Source organism: Ovis aries, chromosome 25 (assembly GCF_016772045.2).
Source record: "Ovis aries strain OAR_USU_Benz2616 breed Rambouillet chromosome 25, ARS-UI_Ramb_v3.0, whole genome shotgun sequence".
Taxonomy (NCBI): Eukaryota; Metazoa; Chordata; class Mammalia; order Artiodactyla; family Bovidae; genus Ovis; species Ovis aries.
Window position 1 is genome coordinate 31,844,863 of NC_056078.1, and position 16,809 is coordinate 31,861,671.

The following is a 16,809-nucleotide window of genomic DNA, read 5'->3' on the forward strand; positions in this document are numbered from 1 at the left end:
GGACTACAGCCCGCCAGGCTCCTCTGTCCATGGGATTTTCCAGGCAAGAGTACTGGAGTGGGTGCCATGCCCTCCTCCAGGGGATCTTCTCGACCCAGGGATGGGCCCCGTCTCTTTTCTGTGTTCGGCATTGGCAGGCGGGTTCTTTACCACTGCGCCACCAGGGAAGTCCATCAAATGCTCAGTAAAGGGTAGCTTATAAAAAGAGCAACCAGCTGACAATGCAACCAGTTTGGGACACTGCTTTCTGCATTCTCAGCTCCAGTATCAGCTGGCCCAGGTCACTTGAGTGGCCCCTTAGCTTCTAAACTTTGGGGAGTAAACCCAGAAATGCTAGGGAAAGGACCAGCGAGTTACAAGAGGAAAATCTGAGCCCACAGCGCCATCTAGCCCGTTCCTTGGAGGTCCCTCTGTGCCCATGTCTCCAACACACTGGAGCATCTTTCTCTTTTTTATTTTTTTAAACTATAATTACCAGAGCTTATGTTTCACAGTTAATGCTGTCAAGCCTTTTAAACTAATTGGTCTTTTATAGAAAATTTAACTGAAAATTAACACATCTTTTAATAACATTGCCTTAACTTTAATGGCACTTTGCCTTTCGTTTATAATTGCTCTAAAATTGTCATTTTCCATGTCATAGCTGCCATTTTTTATATTTGCTAGTTTTCATGGTGTAGATTTTTATTTTTGGTATTTTTCTTTCATGAGGGATGAGAACTATTCGATCTTTTTTTTTTTTTTTTTCCTATCCCAGCCCTGCCTGGCCTGATTATGATGGCGTGTTCTGAGTTCATCCATCATGCCCACAGTGGTGCTGGCTCACCTGCCACAGCGTGGGTCACAGGCTGCCTGCCTCCTTGTGAACAGTCTACATGGTGACTCTGGAATGGAGTTCAAGGAGGAAAGGCATAGAGGAGGAATTTGTTTATGTAACTAACATCACAGGGCACTGGGCCGCCTGAGAACTCAGCCTTTTCCATAACGCACCTCAAGGGTTCAGCCCTTCATGCAAGTACAGTTAACAAAGTAAACCGTGTGGTTCCCTCTTCCAGAAGGTCCCCTTCTCCAGTCTTAACAACATAAGTTCAGTTATTTCTGGCAAACAGAGAGGTCAGCTCTCTGCCTCACAAAGCTAAAGATCCTCACCCTCAGCTGTCCTCCTCTGGTTTTTCAGTGTAGTTCTCCACACCCATTCAAGCTATTTTGTGTTCTTCAAACTAGTTATCCCTATCTGCTATAACTCAGGTACCCACTGACACAACTACTGGCACTAGGTGGTGACTACCCATTAGAATGACAGTTCAAACCCCAAGAGGGCGTGGGACCACAATCTTTCTTCTTCCAGAAAATACTGGATCCTCAGCATGAACAATAGTGCCTAGGCTTTAGTAAGTGCCCAAAAATGTACTGATTAATAACACTAAATGCATATAGAGCTTGCCATATTGCTTTGACTGTGTGGCTCACAACAAACTGTGGAAAATTCTTCAAGAGAAGGAAATACCGGACCACCTTACTTGTCTCCTGAGAAGCCTGTATGCAGGTCAAGAAGCGACAGTTAGAACCAGACATGGAACAATGGACTGGTTCCAAATTGGGAAAGGAGTACATCTGGGCTATATATTGTCACCCTGCTTATTTAACTTATATGCAGAGTACATCATGCAAAATGCTGGGCTGGATGAAGCACAAGCTGGAATCAAGATTGCCAGAAGAAATTTCAATAACTTCAGATATGCAGATGACACCACCCTTATGGCAGAAAGTGAAGAGGAACTGAAGAGGCTTTTGATGAAGGTGAAAGAGGAGAGTGAAAGAGTCGGCTTAAAATTCAACATAAAAAAAACTAAGATCATGGTATCTGGTTCCATCACTTCATAGCAAATAGATGGGGAAACAATGGAAACAGTGGCTGACTTTATTCTTTGGGGCTTCAAAATCACTGCAGATAGTGATCGCAGCCATGAAATTAAAAGATGCTTGCTCCTTGGAAGAAAAGCTATGACAAACCTAGATAGCTTATTAAAAATCAGAGACATTACTTTGCCAACAAAAGTCCATCTAGTCAAAGATACAGTTTTTCCAGTAGGCATGTATGGATTTGCGAGTTGGACCATAAAGAAGGTTGAGCACCAAAGAATTGATGCTTTTGAACTGTGGTGTTGAAGAAGACTCTTGAGAGTCCCTTGGATACCATGGAGATCAAACCAGTCAATCCTAAAGGAAATCAGTGCTGAATACTCATTGGAAGGAGGGATGGTGAAACTGAAGCTCCAGTACTTTGGCTCCCTGATGTGAAGAGCCGACTCATTCGAAAAGATTCTGATGTTGGGAAAGATGGAAGGCAAAAGGAAAAGGGGGCAACAGAGGATGAGATGGTTGGATGCCATCACCAACTCAATGGACATGAGTTTGAGCAAGCTCCAGATGGTGAAGGACAGGGAAGCCTGGTGTACTGCAGTCCATGGGGTCACAAAGAGTCAGACAAGACTGAGTGACTGAACAACAATGAGCAAATCACTTTACAACCTTAGCTCATTCAGTCATCTCAACAGTCCTATGAGGTGAGTGAGTGAGTGAAAGTCGCTCAGTCGTGTCTGACTGCGACCCCATGGACCATATAGTCCATGGAATTCTTCAGGCCAGAATACTGGAGTGGGTAGTCTTTCTCTTCTCCAGGAGATCTTCCCAACCCAGGGATCAAACCCAGGTCTCCCACATTGCAGGTAGATTTTTTACCAGCTGAGCTACAAGGGAAGTCCTCCTATGAGGTAGGTACTATTAGCAGTCCCATTTTACAGACGAGAAAAATAAGACACAAAGAAGTTAAGGCTATGCAAACAGTAAGTGGCAGTGCTGGGATCCACATGCAAGCAGTCTGGCTCCTGAGGCCCTAATTTTTTTGTTTCTAGGGTAGGTAACTCAAATTGAGGTGAGACTAGGGGAAAGTGGGGGCTGTGTGAAAAAGAAATCTAAAAACCCATGTGCCAGTTTCACCAAGAGGCTTCCTTTCATCTTTCACGTATGTATGAGCAACAAACTGGATGATTCTGAGAAATACATTTCTTGTGATCTTCTTCTCAGAGGCATATATCCATAAGCATACTTTCCCCCTCTCATCATGTGTTTCTGCTGTGGGTTCACAGGAGAAAGCCAGGAGGATATGTTGGTAACATCCCTATCTGTTCTGGGAATGCACGTGATGAATCAGAACATTGTTCTTTTTCACAAATGAAGCAGTAAGCAGCAGGAGTTGAGTTACGAAGGACAATATTCAGGGAATGTTTAGACGCGTGATTAAATGGCAATTTGGAGAGGAGTGCTAGAGAAAGATCATAGACATCTAAACAGATGTGTGTACAGACGTTGTGATGTTGCTCATGAGCAAGTGCCTGAGATGGAAGCTTACCTCTGGCTCCTGCTGTTTGGATTCTCACTTTCTCAATTTATATTCCAGTTACTGCCTTGGTACTAGATAATCCTGTTTTTTCATAAGTTACAATTGTGGTGGAAGGCTAAGAAATCAAAAGCAATCCGTTATCAGAAGGTCTAGATCCAACTGGGTCTGTTGAACCAGATCCAATTTGAGTCCTCACTGTGGAACTTGCTTATCCCAGACAAGGAAAACAAAGCCTGGAATAAGTGGACAGGCATTCTGTTTTATGACTTGAGAAGTCACAGCAGTGGACCAGTTAAATAGGTGTTGCCTCCACACTTAAACCAGGTTGACTCACATTACCGCCTAAAATAATATTGTCCAAAGTAATAATAATGAAGTGCTCTGTACAGTTCTGGACCCTCAATAAATTATGCTGCTGCTGCTCATTACAATGGCGTTATGAGATTCCTGCCACTCCTTCTTCCCAGGGTGGCATTCAGAAGAAGTGCTGCTTTGCTGGCAGGCTGTTGTATTCCTACATACCTTAGCCATGCTCTGTCAAACATTTCAGTTTGCATTTCAAAGGAGATTAGAGACAGATTTTTTTTTTTTTAATTTCACACTTTGATTTCTCAGCTGAGTTTCCAAGAACTGACTCACTAGTGTTGCTGTAGAGAGAGTCATGTAACTCAAATCTAGGTGTACCCCCACTCCTATCCCATGTGCCCCCTTGACTGTGTGGAGGTGAAGTTCTTGAGTCCATTCATTCCTTGCCACCCGGGCTGGTTTGCTGGGTGTGTGGCCTGCATTGTTGCCCAAAGTGCATGCTCAGAAGAGCCCCTCATCTGGTTCAGTGCCCTGCTGTCATCATTTTGAAATTCTTAGTAACTTATGGAAAAGTCACCTTTCAAATTATGTAGCCGGTCTCACCTGGAATATCCTGCATGTCTGATCTATAGGAGCAATTTTGTAAATTTGTATTTTTAAAAAAAATTTGGATCAAGTATTTCTGAAAAAAATCTACTATAAACGGTTTCATCATCTTTTTTTTTTTTTTTTTGGTAAATGCTTAACACTTTTATTGAAACCTCATTGTTTTTTTGTGAGAACAGTCTTCTGAAATCTGTCTGATTAGGATCAGAAGTAAAATGAAACTTCTGAGGAGTTACCAAAATCTGTTTGGTAACTGGATTTGGAGACTGCGTGGCCTATTACAGAGAATACGGCACTGTAATGAGCATATCCTGCTGCTTCCATCAGGCCCTCTGGCCAGCTTGGGGAGTTTGCCCAAACGGGGCCCACCATCACTGGCAGGTAGAAAGATGAGGCTCAGTATCCTCACACCATCAGAAAGGTCATGAGCCCTGGGAAACCAAGATGGCCTTCTCTAGGGATCTCTTGCTCTCTCTCCTCTTTGGCTTGGCAAGTGGTGAGATGGCATGAAGCCCAGTCAACCTTAATTCAGATGAATGTTGCTTCATGTTTATTTTTAAACGCATAATTCTGATTTTTCACTAAGATATGCTAGTAGTTGGACCACATTCAGGAATATAGAATAACTTAAATTAGTCTTAAAAAGCTTTATGATTTTTCTTTCCTCAAATAGAGGTCCTTCTGGGATTAGTTTTAATGAATAGATGAGAATAATGCATAATTAGCACATCAGTTGTTTAACACATGCAGGAGAATAGCCTTCTTAAGCTCTTGAAGAAATGTATGTATATAAAAACTCTCTGGGCTATGTTTACGGTTTTAATGAGTTCAATAAAACTCTTTTTTGTGTATGTGTGTGGATTCTCCAAAGGTCAGTTATTATCTAGCCTATGTCGGTATTTTTACAAATGGTGAAGTTGAAAATTCCAAAAAGAAGATTTTTCTATATAATAAATAAAGCCACTCAGTGGGAACACTTTATAATCCCCGTTCTAGTCTGCTTTGCCTTTTGTAGTTCAAGACAGCTTCTTTAAGATGGTACCTAATTTTTTTTTCTTTAATTTAGATATGCTGGGTCTTAATTGTGATATGCGGGATCTTTAGTTGCTGCATGAGAACTCTGAGTTGTGACATGAGGGAGCTAGTTCCCTGACCAGGAATTGAACCTAGGCCCCCCAGCATTGGGAGGGCAGAGTCGAAGCCACTGGACCACAAGGGAAGTCTCAAGATGGGACATTTTTGTCATTTGATTCTGGTCTCACAAGTGAAAACACAAATGCCTTGATTGTTCGATGCATATCAAGTTATAAAAGAAACTGAAGATGCTCTGGATCCCTCCGCCAGCCCACCATCCTCTCTCGGCCGCCAGTCCACTCCTGCCCTGTGGCAGAGCCCGGCCAGGCCTTGCCTCCCACCCACTCCTCTCCCAGGACTCCATCTCCATGGCTGACAGTGACCTAGGAGTCACCCTTGACGCTCTGACACTCTGTCCTCTTCTGCCTTTTGCTTTATTCGGTCTGTTCCCAAGTCCTACAGCTTTTGCTGACAAACACCACTCAGACGCATCCACCTCCCCCAGCTCTGCGGGCTCTATCCTGCTCCACAGGGCAGGACAGCCCGTTTCTCAGACTTCCTGTGGCCATCTTGCTTCCTAAGCCACCCTCCACACACGTGCCTGGGCAATCCCACAAAACATAAACCTGATCACATTACTTGCCAACTTAAAACCCTTCAGTGCCTCTTCACTGCTGTCAAGAAAAAGACCAAAAACGAGAGATGGGTTTTGAGGTCCTATGGGTCCAGCTCTGCCTTTCCCCCACTTTCGCTCCCTCAGGTCCTGCTACCCAGGCTTTCCCTGTCTCCTCTGAGCCTGGCAGGTACCCTTCTCCCTAGCGGGTCTTTCCCTTTACTGTCCTTCTTTGGGGGGTTACTCTTCCCCACAAGAGCTCCCCTCTCCATTGTTCAGATCCTGACATAAAATAGATACTCTTTCTTTGGAGAATTCTTTCTCTAGTTTCGAGACTGGGTCAAGTGCTCACCTATATTTACTCATAAGTTTCCTTGCACTTTCAAGAATTTATAATCAGGTGTTTATCTGTGTACTAGTTAGATTAACAGCATCTCCTACCAGATGGCGAGTTTGGATGGTTCTGCTCTCCAGTGTGGCTCAAGCTCCAGCCCATGCCCCTGATGCACTGGAGGCACCCCAACCCCACATCCCTGTGTCCCCCACTTACTGCGCTCATGAGTGAATCCAGGACACTGACGGCAAACGCTGTCCCACATGCAAACGGCTGCGTGAGGTACAGTTCTGTGTCGGGGTCATCGTCATCGTCTTGGTCCAAAAACTGAACATTAGTATCGTTCACTAGGAAAAGTATGAAGTAGGAGTTAGCTTGAAAAACTACATGTGGGCAGTAAAGGCCAAGGTTTAGAAACACTGAGGTCACTGGAGAGGAAAGAAAAGCATGGGAGAAGCTGTCGATGGAGCTCAGGGTAGGGGTTGGTGGGACTCAATGGACTGCTCTGAGGCGCTTGCTCAAGGTTCCCAGACCTGGAGAGCAGAGACATCAAGTGGATATGCTCCACGGCAAGCTGGTGGAGCTAGGGTACACTGGTGTTGGTCAATTCTTTGGTATAGCTTTAGGATCATGATGAAAAACACTCTGAAGTGTTTTTTGGTAGCCAAGTCCTTTGAGAAATGGACATCGTTCAAAGATGAGGAGCCATGAGTAGCCATGCTGGGATGGGAAGGTTAGCCACAAGGAAAAGAAAGCCATTTAGATAGGAGCATAGCAAAGAAACTAGCAAGGGATCCGCCCTCAGGCACCACCATGCCTCAGGCATGGATCTGGGTGGTGCCTGGTGTCAAGCCCTGAATCCAGGCCCACACCCAACAGATCCTGTTCAGTATAAAGGGGACTCCAGGTGGGATGTACCCCTGGCTGTCTCGGGCTGTGGCTGACAAAGACTTGCTCTGCATCCCAAGGTGCACAGGGACGCCCACGTTCTCCCTTTCCCCTTCTAAACAGCTCAATCTTTTATGCGCTTCAGCTCAAGCAGACACGGCATTTGCTGTTGTATTTCATTTCCATCTGAGGATTCCTCAAGGCCTCCTCTGGCATGCACGTGCAGACTGACTGGTTGTGTCACTGAGATGTCTTTAACTGATTAAAAATTAAATGACAAATTAATTTCCATTCCCATCTTGGCTTCAGAAATTACCAGTTTTGCAGAGCAAGTAATGGGGAGGGGGAGGGTCTGAGGTGGGGGAGGAGATGAGCACTCGTGATTTCTGGAATAATTATCATGCTTTTAGGAAAAGAATAGATGAGGTTTCCTTTTTCTGAATCCTTTCTAAAGCTGATTCTCTTTTCTAGAGTTATTGTTTTAAATTTTTTTTTCCAAAAGGAATTTTTGAGAGAACTTTTCTTTTTTAAAAATCTTTTATTTATGGTGTGAAGCAGAATAAATGATAATAGGATAAAAGGCTGGGCATGGAATTATTTTTAAATGACAACATCCTGTTTCCCTGGAGAAAGATCCTAATGGGGAAAAATTTTTGCTCTCTGTTCTTCCAAAGTTTATCATGTCTGGCTCCCCATTGTCTTAGCAGCACTAAAGTTACAGGCTAGTGAAAATGCAAAATCCAGGATCTAACAAGTGGACTCTGATTCAGGCTTTGTCACTGATTCTCTTGAGCAAAGCATTTTATCATTCTGCACCTTAGTTTCTTTCTCTGTAAAACGGGGGGACTATTAGCAACTTTCCTGATAGGCCGTTAGGAGGTTCCTATGAGATTCTCCTTGGTGAGCCCAGTTCAGCATCTTGATAAATAGTAGCCTTTCTTGTGATCTCATGAAATTATGAAAATTCCCAGCCTCCCTCTGCCCCTCTCAGAAGGCACAAGGAAGGCCTTGCTCAAGGATCCTACCAGAGTCACGTGGAAGCCAGAAGTATTTTGTGGGTCCAGTTTAGAAGACTAAACTGCTTTGTGAATGGGAAAATGTGAACTCAATATTGTATTGGTTTTGCCATCCATCAACATGAATCCACCACAGGTACACACTTAGAACTGAGGAGGGCGTGTGCATGGACCCTCCCTAAAGGACCTGTTGGCTACCTCTTCTCAAGATGATGGGGAGGGTCTGGTTCTAGACCCGACAGATGGTGAGACTGTCAGCCAGTTAGGGATTCAAATCTTTGGGAAAAAACTCCAGGGCACAAGCCCAGGTTCAATATCTTAGGCACCCTTCTGGGTTACCTAGCCAGTATTACCTGAAACCTATTTCACAGAACGATAATTATGTGGGTGCTAAGAGATGAAAACGATCACCCCCAAGCACTGGTAATCAAATTCAACTGAGAAATGGATTAAAGAGCTTCAAACAAATTTCCTTCATGTGGACCTTCTAGAATCCTTTGACCTGCTAACATCAATTGGGACTCTTCAAGTATGCAAAGACTGGAACACACTACCCAGTTTAACGAGTTTGTTTGACGTTGGCACCTTCTGTGTTTTGGAACCTGTCCTGGTGCAATGCAAAGATATCTCAGAATAAGTAGGTAGACAGTAAATATTTGTGTGGATAAGGAAGGTGAGATAGTCAGAGGGTGATGGTCTAACTGCCAAAAGTGGTATGCCCAGTAGGAAAACTGGTCTTAAGGCAGAGGGTGAAGTTGAAGTGAACACATGGAAGGTTCTCTGGGTTCATAAAAGAAATCTGGTAAGAGACAAAGCCTTTAGGGTACTCAATTATGCTGACTGAATACTTGAATTGTTGGACAGATTGGGGTATCAAGCCTTTTCTTTTCTACTAGTCACAAATCAAGATATTCCAGTTATTTGGCAGTGCATCAATTCCAAACAAATTCCTGGCAATGATGATTTTGAAACACTGCTGAATTTTCCTGAGACAGAGATGTCTGGATGAATTTTCCACCTAGAGGTCTGGGCCACACAAGCTCCCTGGGTCTCTTACCTAAGGTTCTGAGAAGAGCAATCCACCCCTAGGCTTTTAACCAACTTCTCTAAACCTGAAAAAGACACCTGTCCTACTGTTAGAAGCATAAAATAGTGTGCTGCTCCTTGACCTGAGTCAATTTGTCCTGAAAAATAGCCCCATCGACAATAATACAGTGCTGAATGGTGGACGATTTATTCCTTTGTTTCCAGACACCTGGCAAGCAAGATTACTGTGTTAAAAGCCTGCTCTCTTATTTTGAAATATATTTTGGGGCCAAGAAAATGGCATGTGAGTTTCATTTGTGAGCCATTTGAAGGCAGGTGCTCCCTACCTCTCAATTCACCCTCCACTGAACAGCACTTGCTGTCTTTATCTAGAAGATCAATCCCTAGTTCTGAGACCTGCTGCTGATGGGTGCTTTTCATTGAGTTATTAACCAAGTTATAGGGAATTGTGGAAAAGTTTGACAAATGCCGTCATGACCAGAGCCCTTCATCTTCTGGATGAGTCCTCTCTGAATCTCCCAAAGAGGACTCTGGGCCAGTGGGGTGGGGGTCAGAGTGCAGGGCTGGGCCTTGGTGATTGCTAACCTCATCCTCTGCGTCCTTTCTGAAGACCTGGCGTTAGCAAGAAAGGGTCCCCTAGGAACTCGCTGCTTTTATGGCTTCAGAAACCAGAGCTTCTGAGAAAGGGCCAAGTAGGGGGGAAAAAAAGGCAAATAAAGTCAGAATAAAGGAAAATAAACAGCTGCAGGGAAGGCACCGTCTTAGGTTTCTTATCTTAAAATTTTTATATTTCTCCTTTGACTTCCTCTGAGAGTTGTGAAGACATGTCAGTCAAACTGACAGTGTGTTGGAAGAGGACTAGAAGGGAGAAGGTGGGAGGAGGAGCAGGGGGACACATAGGGGGAAAAAAAGAAAAGGCCCAAGCTAAAGGAAATGAATTAGAGCAAAGATGCTTTGGAAACAACTGCCAGGTCAGATGGGTGTGATCAAAGGTTTACTGATGCTGTGCGGGGAAAAAAATCATTAAGAAAGGCCAGAACAAGACAGTCGATTCCAACCAGAGCCACAAATAAAACACATTCAAAGCAGTGCCATGGGGTAGCCGTTCTGCTACAGCCGGTGAAATAAAAAACAAGCTGGTGATAGTCGGAAACACCAACCACAAACAAAAGGAGATACTGATGTGAAAGAAAACAGTGCTTCTTACCCAGTTCGGTTATCATTAGAATGTGAGTCCCACTGTTTTTTTCCTGATTGACTGATACCAAAGGCAACTTGCCAGGTTTAGCTAATTGGATACAGCATTTAGGGTTGGGGAAAGGCAGCGGAGGAAAGTACAAAAAAAGAAAAGAGTGAGGGAATAACAGAAAGCATTCTGAAGTAAAGGGACCCAGGACCATAGGCAGTTAAGTGTTTATCTTCAGGGGAAGAGACCTTGTAGCAGTTTTGCAAATTCACAAATAATCGCAGGAAATGCCAAGGCCAGGCTAAAAGCTGGATCCCACCGGTCAATGACCGCGGCCCTCAAAACCCTGTCATTTTTCTGAACCAGCGTGACAATAACTGAAAATGCCTTTTAGCTGAAGAGTTTAACTAGAATAGATTAAATGTAAAATTATCACACATCAGGCCAGTGTTTCTAAGCAGTTCTCAAAATGGGATTGGCTTAGACCTGAGGCTTTGTACCTCAGGGGAGGTAACTTCCACAGACACTTCCAGTGAGAATCACTGGGAAAAAACCCTGGGACTATACCTATCCTCCCTTCCTCCCCATTCCCGAATGGGGTCCCAGTCTCCAACCCATCATCTCATGACTCTTTGCAAACAGTGACCAGCATGCAGGAAACTGTCTATTCATCTCAGAGGAAAGATGGATCAGTTTTCCTTTGGGTCGTCTGCCACATTTGTAAAAAAAAAAAGCTTCCCTGGTGGCTCAGACGGTAAAGCGTCTGTCTGCCTGTAAGGTGGGAGACCCAGGTTCGATCCATATTTGTACTCATACTCTTCTCCAGTGTTCCCCTAAAAAATACTCGTACTCCCCCCAAAAAGTACACCATTAGAGCCTACCACAGAGAGCTAAGAGACAGGCCAAACTCCTCATATCCTGCATGGTTGGAAGAGAGGACCAAAAAAATCCACCCAAAGCTGACGCTCACTCCTACCTAGTTCAGTGATGATGGGGATGTTGACCCCAGTCGTGATGGAGGGCTGGCGTAACATCCCATGTACCGGGCTGTTATCTGGTGAAGATCGGTCCATTCCTGGAGGTGTGAACCCTAGTGGGAAGGAAAGAGAACAAGGAGAAAAATCAAAACCATGCAAAACTTGGAAATAATGAGAGTACAGTATATATATGCAGTAAAAAAAAAAAAAAAGCATTATTTATAGGTCAAAAATTAACACTCCCAGGATAAACTCTGATGAGTTGTTTTCAAAAGAACAAAGTATGAGACTATTATAAATAATTCTAACCCACATTGACAGATCCCTAAAAACCAGCCTCTACACCAGTTATTGGTCTTGCCCACAGATTTCTGCTCCCTCCACACAGATTGCACCTCCGTGCTTCTGAGAAGTTAGACATGACCGTGTAACACAGGAAATGCTCTGGCCCATGAAAAGCAAACAGACCACGCATATCATCACTCCTGGTATAAGTATTTGACTTGCCATCCCTCTCCCCAGGCTGTGGCAACAGTGAGAACATGGGTTACCATGGAGATGAAGGCTGGGCAGCAGCCCTGGAAAATAACCCAGACACACAAAGCATTCTGAGTGAAAAATCAATCTCTGCTGCTTTAAGCCACTGAGATTTGTTTTGTTGAAGTTTGTGCTGTTGTTGTTACCACAGCATATCCTAACCTATCCTGACTGTTGTCTTAAACCAATTGATTATTTATTCTCTTGCCAGTGAGTGACTTAAACCTGGGTTCTACCCAAGAGAAAGTGAGAGGAAATCTGCCTGGGGCCTTTTAGGAAGTCTTTCCTTGCCCTTAAAAAGAATCATATGAGAAGAGATTCTCTTTTATCCACTGGGCATTGCTTCTGTGCCTGTAGTGAGTGGAACTGTAGCAGACACCTTGTAACTTGGGTGGGAACTAGCCAAGGACAATCCAGCTTAATGAGCTGGCTGAAGCCAAAGATAAAAAGTTTGAAGGACAGGAATAGTTTTCCTTACTGCCTGAATTAACCAGCCCTAGAACCAAAACCAACTAATCTCAGGATTTCTTTACTACAGGAGATTTTATAAATTTATAAATGAGATTATAATATGAAATGCATAATATATATAAAGAGATTTCATATATATTATATACATAATAATGAGATTGTTGTCATTGTTCAGTCGCTAAGTCATGTCTGACTCTTTGTGACCCCATGGACTGCAGCACACCAGGCTTCCCTGTCCCCCACTGTCTTCTGGAGCATCCACTCATGTCCATTGAGTCAGTCATGCTATCTAACCATTTCATCCTCTGCTGCCCCCTTCTCCTTTTGCCTTCAATCTTTCCCAGCATCAGTGTCTTTTCCAGTGAGTCAACTCTTCACATCAGATGGCCTAAGTATTGGAGCTTCAGCTTCAGCATCAACCCTGCCAAAGAATATTCAGGGATGATTTCCTTTAGGGTTGACTGGTTTGATCTCTTGTTGTCCAAGAGACTCTCAAGAGTCTTCTTCAGCACTACAATTTGAAAGCATCAATTGTTTGGCACTCAGCCTTCTATATACTCCAACATCTATACATGACTACTGAAAAAACTATAGCTTTGATTATACAGACCTTTGTCAGAAAAGTGATGTCTCTGTTTTTAATATGTATAGGTTTGTCATAGGCTGTATAGGTTTGTCATAGCTTTCCTTCTAAGGAGCAAGTGTTTTTTAATCTCATGGCTACAGTCATCATCCAGTGATTTTGGATCCCAAGAAAATAAACTCCATCACTGCTTCCACTTTTTCCTCTTCTATTTGCCATGAAGCAATGGGACCAGATGCTGTAATCTTAGTTTTTTAAAATGCTGAGTTAAACAATGATATTTTATATGTGTATATTTATGTACTTTGTATTATGTATTAAATATTTACATATATATACATATACTTCCCATGGCGCAAGTGGCAAAGAATTCCCCTGCTAATCCAAGAGCTGCAGGTTTGATCCCTGGTCAGGATGACCCCCTGGAGGAGGAAATGGCAACCTACTCCAGTATTCTTGCTGGGAGAATTCCATGGATAGAGGAGAATTGACAGGGTACAGTTCATTGGCAGGGTAGAGTTCACTGGCAGGGTACAGTTGCAAAGAGTCAGGCACGGCTGAGCACACATATACTATATATATATACATATATATTTCCCCCTTCTGTTTAAGCCATACTGAAGACTTTACTTGCAACTGAAATAGTCTTGGTTGATGCATATGCTACCTATTTAGAGTGGACCCTTGAGCTTCCCAGTGTGCCTGACGCAAACTTCACATGGTAGAACATAGATGTGGGCACGGTTAACAGAAGAGTAGCCTACTTGGTTTCTGATTTTTGCAGTTTTGGCTTTTTTGGGTTTCAGACCGAAATCTCAATACATATTAGAATGAGTTTGGCACAACCATATCTTCAATATAGGGAAGGTGGGAAAGCATCCCAGCTAGGCCAAACGGCTGCCTCTTTAATGATGTATGTAGCCATACAGACATGAGACGTTTATTTTCTTCATACACTCATTTGGTGAAAATTAATTTTACCAAGTGAAGCCTGTGGCAAGTGGCACCACCAGCACTATGCTGGCCACCATGCCCAACTTCCTCCTCCACCTTCTAGAACAGGCCAACAGAAGTTCAGTTCAGGTCAGTTCAGTTCAGTCGCTCATTCACTTTATCTTCTCTGCCTTTGGTGGATGGCTACCTGGGCTTATCAGTGGATTAGGGAATTACAAAGTCACTTGCTAATTTTCCAAGAACAAAATTTCAAAGATGATGTGACCCGGTTCCTTACTTACTCAGGAATGTGACGAGATTGGGTTGATTTTGGCATTAAGACATGTGTAAATCTGTATCTACCAGAAATGAAATGACAAGTGCATGTAACTGCCTGTTGTTTTGGAAGTGCATCTTGCCTGAGATGCCAGAAAAATATAAAAGACTTTTACTATTTTCTGCTCTCCTGTATATAAATATCATCCAACTGAGTGCCATACTTTCAGAAAGAAAAAAAAAGTTCCACTTACCATTCACTCCCTGATTGCACTTAATTTTATTCTTTATATTGATACACTGTGCACAGGTAAGTAATTTTGAATGACAATATAGGGTCCGTCTTTCTAAGCTTTGGAAAGTGTGTGTTTTCAGCCATCCACATAACCAAGAACATGCAATTGAAATGCTACCTGTTTTCTTCGCCTAGAATAGTGAAGGGGAAAACTAAACTGTTTTCATCAGAAGTTTCATTCAAAAGCATGAAAAACTGCAAGTGACAGCTGTGCAGATTCAGTGGATGTGACGTTTTTGAATTTCTTCAACTTGACAAGTAAACACCTTAAATCGGTAATGCTATATGCATAATACATGGCCTGTATTTTGACATCCATCATCAAATGCTGACTTGAGAAAATACGGGTTTGTACATCAAGGAATAGCACCCATAAAACAGGGAGAAATGCAGGTCACACGGCATTAGGAAAACTGTATTTCATTACAGAACCTGCAACAAACCAAAGCATCCTTTTATTTTATCTTATTTAAAGATTCCATTTTCAGCTGTGAAAAGACTCAATTCCTTTGCATGAAACCTTCATTTAGAAATGACATGCTTGCCTCTTAGGCTTCTTTCATTTTGCTTTCATATTCCATTTTCCCCTTCAGTCACCAAGCCTGGTTCCATTAGCATCTGCAACTGACAAACTATGGTGGATGTCCAAAGACATCTCTCCATTAAAGGTCTTTTTCTCTCCTACACGTGACCCCAAGAACGAGGTGCTTTTGTTGGAAAGAAAACTTCAGCAATGATAATGTCACTTATTATTTGCTACTTTTATAGCCACACGTTTTTACAAGCAAGAGGCAAAGACAAAAGAAATAGATTTTACTTAATTTTTTCAACCCTTCCTGGAGAGTTGTGTTAAAGAGGAACAGAAAGTATTAGCGTTGTTTCTTTATTACAGATTCTAATACAGGAAACTTGTGGCTTGAAATGGCAGGATTGACCCAGATTCCTGAAGTGACCTTGAAAAGAATAGAAAATCAGGCACTTTCCTTCCTAAGGGATGAGTGAATTTGGCCTTTGGTATCATTTGTTGGCAGCTACCCAGCAGCTATTGATCAAGGGACAAGTCTAAGTTGTATCCAGTTCTCTGATTGTCTTGTGCCTCATTCCCTTGTTTGCTGCAGTGGATAACATCTTTGGTTGAACTTTAAGGCCCTCTACATAAAGCGGTTCTCTGGTCCTACACATGAAAGTCCTTGCACATGGAGTATCCTCCAGGGACCCTGATCTACAACTAGAGGATAGTGAAACTGGGAAACGCTCCTTCCATTAGTTGAACTAACACTCAGGAAGTTAATTTTAGAAATGCACTCATTTTGCCAGAAGAGATGATGAGGAATGTTGGCACTGGATGGATAGAATGATAAAGCTCTCAATCAGGAAAAGATTCAAGTTAAGTAATCACAGCCACAGCCCAAGCTTTTACCAAGACGGCCTCCTGGTTCTTTAGATGTGTTCCCATTTCTCTCTGTTGAGTGCGGATATGAGAGGCAGGTTCTGGGCCAAAGATAACTTTAAAGACTACCTAATCTCCTTACATGAAAGCCCTGCCCCATTTCAATCTTCAGGTGCAGATATGATGGGCTTACATTACTTGTTCTATCCCTTTGACATCAGGCAGAAATGGGCCCAACATTGCCCTCTGCCAAGCATGCTTACTCCATACGCTGTAGAAGAACTTTAGGTTAAAGCCTGAATTTTCTATATATTTAAGCATCCCAGACTGTCTACAAATTGCCTGGCCCACAAAGAAGGAATGGAGTGGAATAGGTAAGAGCGTGCGCACTGGAGTCAGCTGTCTTAGGTTTAAATTCTGGCTCATCTACTGATAAGAAATATAACCACAAACATAGCACAGACTCTCCAAACCTCTGTATCTTTGTCTAAATTTGGATTACCTCTTATACAGGGCAGTTGTGAGAATAAGATGAAATAGTATGTTCAAAACATCTAGTACAATGTCTGGTATGAACCAAAAACTTTAAAATGTTGACTACCAATGTTACTATTTTACCAAGCACACAGTAAATATCTGTAGCAGCTTCCCCCCTCCCTATGGATAAAGAACTGAGGTAGCTTTTGGTAGAGATTTTTAAAAAAGAATTTTCACATTGAGGAAAATCCTAAAAAAATTAATGGGAACATTAATTAGTTAACATTAATTAGCATTAGTAGTGTGAACATATTTTAGTAGAAATAATCAGATCAATTCAGTGATTAAAAATATGGTCTAAAATATTTAAGGAAGGAGTATTTTGGATATCAGATGG

The 16,809-nt window shown here is 42.7% G+C and overlaps 1 protein-coding gene across 9 annotated transcripts in view; it reads right to left on the reverse strand.

Moving 5' to 3' along the window:
- Window positions 1-16,809, reverse strand: part of KCNMA1 (potassium calcium-activated channel subfamily M alpha 1) — a 767,665-nt gene that overhangs the window by 31,835 nt on the left and 719,021 nt on the right. For 8 of the 9 annotated variants that reach the window (XM_042240721.1, XM_042240720.1, XM_042240724.2 and 5 more), the window contains 2 exon segments: window positions 11,450-11,563; window positions 6,553-6,683 (listed from right to left, as the gene is read on the reverse strand). In XM_042240721.1, the coding sequence (XP_042096655.1) occupies window positions 6,553-6,683; window positions 11,450-11,563 (245 nt within the window). 9 annotated transcript variants of the gene reach the window in all.